This window comes from Schistocerca americana, chromosome 1 (genome assembly GCF_021461395.2).
Source record: "Schistocerca americana isolate TAMUIC-IGC-003095 chromosome 1, iqSchAmer2.1, whole genome shotgun sequence".
In the NCBI taxonomy this organism is placed as follows: domain Eukaryota; kingdom Metazoa; phylum Arthropoda; class Insecta; order Orthoptera; family Acrididae; genus Schistocerca; species Schistocerca americana.
Window position 1 is genome coordinate 464,143,175 of NC_060119.1, and position 10,634 is coordinate 464,153,808.

General features: G+C 41.6%; 1 protein-coding gene across 1 annotated transcript; it reads right to left on the minus strand.

Moving 5' to 3' along the window:
• Window positions 1-2,656: 2,656 nt before the first annotated feature.
• On the minus strand, window positions 2,657-6,812 carry LOC124603432. The gene is made up of 2 exons (XM_047136395.1): window positions 6,440-6,812; window positions 2,657-2,956 (listed from the first exon to the last, which is right to left on the minus strand). Exons 1-2 carry the CDS (start codon window positions 6,750-6,752, stop codon window positions 2,790-2,792), a joined length of 480 nt encoding a protein of 159 aa, XP_046992351.1. The 5' UTR covers window positions 6,753-6,812; the 3' UTR covers window positions 2,657-2,789.
• Window positions 6,813-10,634: the final 3,822 nt, after the last annotated feature.

The window sequence follows — 10,634 nt, forward strand, 5'->3', positions numbered from 1 at the left end:
GCTGATGAGTAAAAAATTATTAGTTAAACAGGCATCGTATGGATCTGAGTAAATGGTTTGCGGAGATGGCTACTGGAGTTGTAAATATACAGGATCTATATCTGTTCATGACCGAGAACAGTCTATTGAATAACTTTACATCACAATTTACTTCATTTGCAGACTAATCATTTAGCTTTTTAGTTGGTTAGTACCTCAGAAGTACATGTAGCGCAAGCGAGCCATAGATTTTTGCTTTCCCCTGGGCAGCACGTCAGGTATTGACGTGTGGTCACATGGATGGACTGTTACACGCAGAGGACAAACACCTAATACACTGAAGTGGGCACACATATTAAGATACCAGTTATCACAATATCTTTACCTATGTCCCTAATATCCTTTGTATTCGCTCCTAACACTAGAGGACAGTTGGCTATATCAATCGGTTGATCCGAAAAAAACATTAATGAACCACGAAATCAACAGAATTAGTGCTGTATCGGATAGTAAGCGTTAGTGGCGACACTGGGGACAATATACCGACACACGACTTCGTATATCTGCGAAATATTGACCGATGCTTTACACTTCTGGCCGTATACATTTCGGCCATCTTCTGAGTGAGATGGCTCGCAGCAGGTGGAGCACTTTCTTATGTTTCTATAAACAAGAGAGCAGCGTCTCTTTGTCTTGACCACAGAATACACAACGATAGAAATGTTGCTCTGAGACAAGGAAAGTTGTATAAAGTGTATCAGTGGTTAGATGCTCGATCCGTGTCCACATACAGATGCATCAATGGCAGCTGCTCTTTAGCGACGTCTTTTTAGCTGACCAAAGAAGTCGCCGGATTCCATGCTTTCTTCATAGTGAAACCGTCAACGGTGTTAATTAAATCCTTCGCAGAACAAATTTTCACTGCATCCTCAACAAACAATGTCTGCATATCATTCGCTCTAACGACTCCTTTTTGGAATCACTTACCGCTCTAGTATGCTCATTTAACAATATCGATCACATTTTCATCTTCCCTGCAAAGTTCTGAGTTCTTTCCAGAACAGCTCCAGGCTGGCTAATGATATTACTTACCTTCCTGCCATTCGTGACTCAACCAAGGAACATTGCATAAAAGCAAGTATCGTTCACCCTCATAGGCAGCCCAATTAATTTTTTAGGATGCAATAATCAAACTCCAGTTTTGACTGCGCCTTTCACTGACAATGCCTTGAATGAAAAGGGGTCCGCAGCTCGTGGTCGTGCGGTAGCGTTCTCGCTTCCCGCGCCCGGGTTCGATTTCCGGCGGGGTCAGGGATTTTCTCTGCCTCGTGATGACTGGGTGTTGTGTGATGTCCTTAGGTCAGTTAGGTTTAAGTAGCTCTAAGTTCTAGGGGACTGATGACCATAGATGTTAAGTCCCATAGTGCTCAGAGCCATTTGAACCAATGAAAAGGGAAAAATGTAAGCGCCATCTACTCTACAGATGTGTGATGAATGATGCGGTACAGAACATTTTCATCAACATGAACACCTTTACTGGGTTTTATTTGGACCACAGATTACTGCCTAATTTGCGTTACAGAATGGACAAATGTTATATATACTTGCATACTCCTAGATGAAGAATAAGCACCCCACAGCTGTTCCTGTATCAAACAGCAGATAACATCTGCTTTCAATAGTTGCTAATTTTGGGATGTAATGAACAGTCAATAAGACACTCCATAATTAATACTAATACATTCAGTCAATAAGGCACCTCTCGTTCAGTTTATTTCCTTCATCATCACTCGCAGTATGTGTCGCCGATAAATCAGCTGGAGAGATTTTTGAAATTCGCTTCACATGGAATTGGTAGTGATATCATAATCCTTCTTATAGATAGTGCGGGATGTGCTAGGAGTCATATGACTGGAATGATTATTCGAAGCAAAAAAGTCCAGTAAACGTGGGCCCTAAAATGCATACCGTAAGAGTTTCGAGCACTTATTCATTGTCGGTACTATGAAACAAATCTTTTTTGCTCCTGCGCTTCGATTTCCTTATTTCCATTGGAGGTAGTATAGAACAAAACTAGGAATAACTGTTTAGTAAACATGTTGTCTGAAACGCTTACATTAAGAGCTGTGGGTACTCGTTCAGAAGAAGAGATGAGTTTCATATTAACGAAGCCGAACGAGTACTCCTAGATCTTAAGATATCTGTTGTAGAGCCCGTGTTTACTAGATTATCGCTTCGAATGATCGTTCCCCGCATATTCCTGGATATTGACGTATCCACCTAGGACATCCTGTATACTATAGAGAACATAATGGCGCTTGTTCTCATGATAACAGAAGGCCACAGTTGAAGACTTGACGTCTGAGGGCACTGAGAGCGCTTTTAATATAACGAAGGAAGCTAGACATACTCTGAATCTGTGCACTGCTGATGAAATTGGACTCGCAGTAATTAGGTACTGGATTTGAAAGTGGCCTGTAACAAAAGTCGAAACCTGGAATCCAAATAAAACTAAAAAGAGCCTCAACCTGTCTTCGTGTTCCTCCCTTACTGAAATCGAAGTGTTGGTGTTTCCGTTCACCTCTCGTTTTGGGTAACTCATTTACAAGTTGTGGATATGTATCTTGGTTGATATCTCTTTCAGGGGTACAAATTTATAAGAAATGTGGCGACACTGTTTCTTCCGTTGAACAAGATTTTTACTTCAAAAGCAGTTGGTGAAATTAGTTGCCCAAATCAGCATACACAACACAAGTTAATCATTTATTAGTTGCTTTCATGGAGTCGCAGAATCCAGGTTAAAGTTGTGATCACGCCTTGTGCACTGCTCTGCCTGCCTTCTTGGCAGCGGTTCTGGCTTTGGCAGCTGTCCTGGCTTTGGCTATTGCCCTGGCTTTAGCAGCTGTCCTGGCTTTGGCGTGAGATGCAGTCCTTGAGTTTGCGATGTGCCTCGAATTGCCTTTGCCCACACGGGATTCTGAAAATGAGGTCCAAAACATTAAATTTTTTGCAATATTTATACTCTTCAGGGTGTACACTTAGAGGATACTATGATAGGAAAAGATATATTCGTCTACATGTTGCAACAATGTGATCTGTGATTGTTACTGCCTTTGTGAGGTACTGCCTCCTTTTATAGCCTATAATGTCTGTGACATGTGGGACTGTGACTCAATTTTAGACGTAACAAACATAACAAGTAGTTTTTTAGAGTTCTAGGAGCACTTATCTTTTGTTAGTAGGTGCAAACGCAGCCTTTAGTGTCTCGGTTTTGAGGCTGCAGTACCTAGTGTCAAAGTTCTTACAGACAGACCACCTTCAACAGTGTACCAGACTCTCAATTCATGAACCGAAATAGGAGGTGCAGTGGTCAAGGAACTGCATTCATATTCTACATGTGACGCATTCAGACTGTGTTATGGGATCCAGATTAGGTCTTTTTTGGTTTCATTCATACTTTACAGAGAAATGCTGTGACGATTCCTTGAAAAGACTGCGAGCAGCTCTTTCCTCCTTCCTTGACAGTCTGAAAAAGGCTTTCCTAGTCCTTTTCAGTATTTTCGACATCGAAAAACATTTGTGGCAGTGAACCAGTATGATATAGGAACACAAGTTTTAATCATTAGCCTCAGTTCATAGCTTAAAAGCCCTGTTGGTTCTCATCACTCTTTTTAGTGGCTAAGATCCATGGTTAATACTTGAACTAATATGCGAAGTACTTATTCACCATAGCAATCTGTTCCGTGTAGGGGAAGCTGTGCTGCAGAATATTGTGCAATGACGGCAGGACAAAAAACCCTGCTCTTACGGCTCTGCTCAAAAGATAATAAGAACTAACAATAATGAGTTAAACTCGAGGGAAGCGTAATTTAAGACTGACGATGTTTTAAAATGAAGAAGATTACAAGTTTTCAAAAAGTAAATAAAAGACATTCTCGTAATGTTATTGTACTCTGTGGTTTTTATTTCCGTTTGTGATACTTGAGGTACGACTGCCGTCATGTTCACGTAAATACATTTTTCAGACTCATAATAATTTGGTTTTCTATGTTTGTGAAAGTCTGCAGAATCTAAAATTTCCTCATACGTTCCCTTACAGATTTTATTGTGATAGTTTTGGTGTTGCAGTATTGGGTTCGCGACACACAATGGAACCCATTCTTGTGCTCTGCGGCTGTTAGTATTCGCTGCCACCTCTGTGACCGTAATAACTTTAGTACGGAAGCGCTGGACCTGGAGGTAGTCGGATCGAATCCCGTTACAGAGGAAATTTTTCGAAACTACTGTTTTTTCTGTAAGGGGAAATAGGATGGGAGCATACAGTCAGGGATAACCAGGAAGACGTCAGGGTCCATAGCTGGACATCTTACCAGTAAAGCAAGATCTCAGCGTTTTATTCAGACTTTGAGGAGCACAAATTTGACAAAGACGTTCATTTCAGTTGGGACTCTTCTGCAACGTGGACGAATTCATTTGTATATGAGGAGATGGAAGTTGAGCCTTGCACTAAGTATGAGTAAAGTTGATGTGAACCCAGATCATATGTCGGGTTTGAGAATAGGCAGTATACAAAAGGTATCACGAATGTTCTGTGCAAAGCAGTTCTAATGCGGTATAACAATCCCGTAAACAGTCTATACTTTGATCGCTGTGGTTATTTTGATCACTCATACACCAAAAGTATTACAATTATCTGCTGGCTGTCAGTTCGGGTGTTCAGTATATCGTGTTTGGTGGTAAAATCCCATCACTACACGCCAGATGGCACCATGTAGAGCCGAATTTCTTGCGCAATAGTTGGCGAACCTATTGCGACTTATAACTGGATAGGAAAAAGAATGTTAAAATCTGGCTGTGCAGAATCCACCGATATCATTTAATTGCAAAGCTATCGGTGTTTTCAACTATATAATGTAGGTTACTGGATTAATTCTGAAAGTAGAGCACTGATTTCCTTTTCGTTCATTTGTACATATCTGCCCGCATATTACGAATTCTGTGGTCATGTGCATCACTTCCCTGTTTATCGGTTATTTTGACCAATGGTCATTGTTGCCACTGTATTACATACATACAATTTATTAAACAGTATTGCCGCCAATTACAGTATGAGACCAAGGAATACAAACATTAACCATTAGTATTAAGACGAAGGCTCATCTGTAACTGTTAATGTGCCTACAACTAAGAAAAATACAAGTCAGTCATATACTGCCCAAATTTCAATCTATTGCGGTTCAGGCTGTGATTCAGGTACAGCATGTAATGTCGAATATCCCCAGAAACAAGCAGAAAATTCGTTTTGCCACATGTGTCAGATAATGACTCGATATATGAAGAACTGGTGAACTTAGTTCTAATTGCAATTTTGAAATAAGGATTTACGTTTAAGAGAGATGAAACTGAAGGTATCATACTCAACTAAATTTGAAGCTATGAGTCTGATCCTCCTACCTAATACCTTTCGATATATTTATAATTTTGCTTATGGATCACGGTGTTGGATTTATGTACTGTACTGGGTTTGTTCCTGTTGGAGGCTTAATAAAGAACTTTAACAACTTTAGATCAATGTCTTTATTTGAGGGTTGTCAAAGTTGCATTGTATTTTTGAAGTGAGGATCATCAGTGAAATTGTAGTAAACAGTAGTGAAAGTAGAGGACGGTCAATGTACCCCCAGATCCACGCTAACTTTGGTCACTCTAACTTTTACTATTACTTCTTCTGCACTTCAGAAAATATTGTATTAATCGGCATGTAATACTTTCATACAAGGGCCCCTATGTTCAGTAACATAAATATTACAGAAGTTAAAAAACAATCATTTGAATCTGCAAATTGGCCAAAGAGTACCCGGTTTACGGTACTCAAATATTTGAACCAACATGCACGTTGCGTGCAAGAATGAGGACGGAAATCAATTGCGGACTTCTTGGAGGAACCATTCCAGAATTTTTCTTTAGCGATTTAGGGTTAGCAGAGAAAACATAGCAGAGTCCCGGTGTTCCTACTTATGGGTCTTCCGAGTCTTAACTAGTCCTCTCGTTCTCGGTTCATCGGATGAAATCATGAGATACAGTTGATGTTGATCCGTCCGTCGGCATGAACTATTTAACTTGGCATCCCGTTCATTACCATTCCATAATACCAAGGTATGTTTCGGCATTTCTCCTGTCGCTTCATTCAGACATCCATCCACGACGGAAGAAACCAGCATCACTATGAACAAGTATTCAACACAGTCATCCTCGTAACTTAAACACACATCTAACAAATTTACCACAGGTGTAAGCAAATCAATGCCAAACGTCCCCCGCTAGCCACCACTGGAAAGGAAGATGTCAGAATCTTTCAGAATGGACAGAAAAAAGTCAGCCATTCGTGTACGCGCCTTCTAGCCCTTCGTCCGCTTTCTCTGCCAGCACTATCCAACATACAGCTGTAACTGAGTCGACGTACCTTGTTCGGTGGTAGAGGCCTGCATCTGGGGCTCGGTCGCGGTTGTCGACTGTTCTGTAGAATTGCTGCTCTCGCTGCTCGTTTCGACGACTGGCCCGATTCCAGTAGGCAGCTCGCCTCCAAAGTCACCATCGTCGCCATCTCCTGTCCCAGGAACGAATTCGGGGATACCCATCTCACCGTCGTCACCACCCACTGACCCAAAAGAGAATTCGGGAATACCTATCTCCTGGGCAGCAGCGTAAGGTGCATGTAGCACGAGCAAGCACGCACCAAACAGAATTATTACCAATTTGCTGCTCATTGCTGTCATGGGCCAGTCTCCGTATACGTATATTGTGAAGACAACTGTGAAAGGCGACGAGTTGCACACTACCTTATATAGTAAGTAAAGTTTCCTGATAAAAGATATTCCACCAAACTGAAGGTCACACTAATTAGCAGTACGCTCGTTGAGGAAAACAAAAACCGGAGCAACTGCGATTGTCGTTTATCTGCTGCTATTACAGCCGAGGTTAGCGACTCAGCATTTTTACTAGTACTGGTAATACAACTTATTCGAAGAACACGTTAACTACGAACTACGAAAATTTACACTGTCTGTGCAATATTTGCACTTTGCACGCAACTCCACTGTTACAAAGCGTGATGAGCAGTTCAAAACGACATGAAACAGGACACACAACAAAATGAGGTAAAGGGTACCAAATGGTATAATCTTCCATTTCGACGCAAGTAAGATTACGATTTATAAATTATAGAGCGCAGCAGGACGACTGACTGCTGCGCTCTATAATTTGTAAATCACGTAACAGTCGCTGAGTGCACCTACTTGCCTAGTGGATGGTAACTTGATTAGATTAAGAGTTTCTTCGGGTGAATGCACCGATCATAGAAAGTTGTTTAAATTCATATTCATTTTGCACCTAGCTGTATACATAGTAGCCAAACTTGGCTTCCTTATTAATTTTTGAACAACGTCGATTTCGATTATTTTATTTGCTGACGTGCACTGAATAATATCAGACTGAAATTTTTACATGGTGTGCTTTTTTAAAGACTATGTGTGGTACAAGTGATTGTTGATGTAGGTTTTTATGTCTTAGTCCACATTTAAATGAATTAAAATTGAAATTGCGCAGTCGTGGAAAGTAATCATGAACATACATAACCCTGCCGGAAAATGATAGTATTCAAAAAATTGTATGTCTACATCTACATGGATATTCGGCAAATCATATTTCAGTGTCTAGCAGAGGGTTCATATAACCACCTTCACAATATTTCTCTATTATTCCAATCCCGCACAGCGGCCGGAAAAACGAACCTATATCTTTCCGTGCGAGTTCTGATTTTCCTTATTTTATTATGACGATCATTTCTCCCTATGTAAGTGGGCGTCAACAAAATATTTTCGCATTCGAAGGAGAAAACTGGTCATTGAAATTTCGGTAGAAGATTCCGCCGCAACGAAAAACGCCTTTGTTTTAATGATGTATGCGATATCATTTCAGTGAGACTCTCTCCCCTACTTCGTGATAATACAAAACGTGCTGCCCTTCTTAGAAATTTCCTAATGTACTCCGTCAATCCTATCTGGTAAGAATCCCGCACTGCGCTGCAGTTTTGTAAAAGAGGAGGGACAAGCGCAGCGTAGGCAGTCTCTAAGTGCCCTGCACATAAAACGAAGACGCATTGGTTCAAATAGCTCTGAGCACTAAGGGAAATAACTGCTGAGATCATCAGTCCCCTATAACTTAGAACTACTTAAACCTAACTAACCTAAGGACATCACTCATATCCATGGCCCGAGGCAACATTCGAACCTGCTACCGTAGCGGTCGCGCGGTTCCAGACTGTAGCGCCTAGAACCGCTCGGCCATCCCGGCCGGCAAAGACGCGTTCTTTAGTTAGCCTCCCCCACAACATTTTCTATGTGTTCTTTGCAATTTAGGTTGCTCCTAATTGTAATTCCTATGTATTTAGTTGAAATCGGCTTTTAGATTTGACTGTATTATCGTATAATGGCTCAAATGGCTCTGAGCACTATGGGACTCAACTGCTGCGGTCATAAGTCCCCTAGAACTTAGAACTACATAAACCTAACTAACCTAAGGACATCACACACATCCATGCCCGAGGCAGGATTCGAACCTGCGACCGTAGCGGTCGTGCGGTTAGAGACTGTAGCGCCTTTAACCGCTCGGCCACTCCGGCCGGCTATTATCGTATAATCGAAGTGTAGTTGATTCCTTTTAACGCTCATGTGGACGACCTCACACTTTTCGTTAGTTACGTCAATTGCAAATTTTTGCATCACACAGAAGACGCTCGGAGTGGCCGCGCGGTTAGAAGCGCCGAGTCACGGACTGCGCGGCCCCTCCCGCCGGAGGTTCGAGGTTCGACTCCTTCCTCGGCATGGGTGTTTGTTTTGTTCTTAGCATAAGTTAGTTTAAGAAGTTTGGTCCCTTAAGAATTCACTCACATTTGAACATTTTGCAACACACAGACATCTTTTCTAAATCGTTTTCCAATTTGTTTTGATCTTGTGATGACTTCAGTAGTCGGTGAACGACAGCATCATCTAAATGGAAACAAAATAAGACGGCTGCTCAGTCTCCTGAATCGTTATATATAAGGAACAGCAAATGGCTGTAAGAGTGTTGCAACTACAATATTAGACTAATCTTGCAAGGAATGTAACAAGAAATTCCATTTCTCTCTCTCTCTCTCCCTTTCTTTTCCTCCGTGCCGGTACGTCTGTCTGTCTGTGTCTGGATGTCTGGCTGTCTGTCTCTCTCTCTCTCTCTCTCTCTCTCTCTCTCTCTCTCTCGTCTCAGTCGTTAGTCTTCTGACTGGTTTGATGATCCTCTGCCCCTCCCCCCTCGAATTCCACTCCACAGCCGACCTTTTCATCTCAGTGTGGCATTTGCACCCTACGTCCCCTCAGTTATTTGCTGGATATATTCCAATCTCGGTCTTTCTCTACAATTTTTGCTCTCTACAGCTCCCTCTAGAACCACGAAAGTTATTCCCTGAGGTCTTAACAGACGTCCTACCACCCTATTCCTTTTCCTTCCTAGTGTTTTCCCTATATTCTTTTCTTCGCAGATTCTGTGCAGAACCTCCTCATTCATTCCCTCGTCAACTCACATGCTTTTCAACTTTATTCTGTAGCATCACATCTTAAACGCTTCGATTCTCTTCAGTTCCGGTATTCCCATACAATGCTGTGGTCCAGACATACAGTCTCAGAACTTTCTTCCTCAAATTAAGACCTAGGTTTCATACTAGAAGGCTCTTTTTGTCAGTGTTAGTCTGCATTCTGTGTCCTTCTTGCTCTGCCCGTCATGAGTTATTTTGCTGCCTAGGTACCAGATTATCTTCACTTCGTCTACTTCGCGATCCCCAATTCTGATGTTAAGTTTCTCGCACCTTCTCACTACTCTCGTCTGTTTTCGATTTACTCTCAATCCATGTTCCGTACTCCTTAGATTGTTCATTCCATTCAACATATCGTGTAATTCTTCTTTACTTTCATTGAGGGTAGCATTGTTGTTAGCGAATCATATCATTGATATCCTTTCACCCCGAATTTTAATCCCGCTGTTGAAACTTCGTTTCATTTCCCTCATTGCTTTAAAGATGTACAGATTGAACAATAGGGATGAAAGACTACACTCCTTCTTTACGCCTTTTTTAATCCTAGCGCTTTGATCTTTGCCTTCCAGTCTTATTATTCCTTCTTGGTTGTTATACATATTTATGCTACCTCTATTTCCCTACAGCTTACCAATATTGTCCTTAGAATTGTGAACAACATGCACCATTTTACATTATCGAACGCCTTTCCAGGTCGACAAATCCAATGGACATCTCCTGGTTTTTCTTTAGTCTTGCTTTCACTATCAGCCGCATGTTGCAACTGCCACTCTGGCGCCTTTACCTTTCCTAAAGCCAAACTGATCGCCATCTAACAAATCCTCAGTTTTCTTTTCCATTGGTCTAAGGCGCTACAGTCATAGACTGTGCGGCTGGTCCCGGCGGAGGTTCGAGTCCTCCCTCGGGCATGGGTGTGTGTGTTTGTTCTTAGGATAATTTAGGTTATGTAGTATGTGAGCTTAGGGACTGATGACCTTAGCAGTTAAGTCCTATACTATTTCAGAAACTCTTTTCCATTCTTCTGTTTATTATT

Bases quoted from the DNA above. Each gene is read 5' to 3' on its own strand.
- LOC124603432 (XM_047136395.1), bottom strand. From the start codon at position 6,752: ATGACAGCAATGAGCAGCAAATTGGTAATAATTCTGTTTGGTGCGTGC. The intron at 2,957-6,439 runs GTACGTCGACTC...CCTCATTTTCAG, and splicing joins GGCCTCTACCACCGAACAAG to AATCCCGTGTGGGCAAAGGC.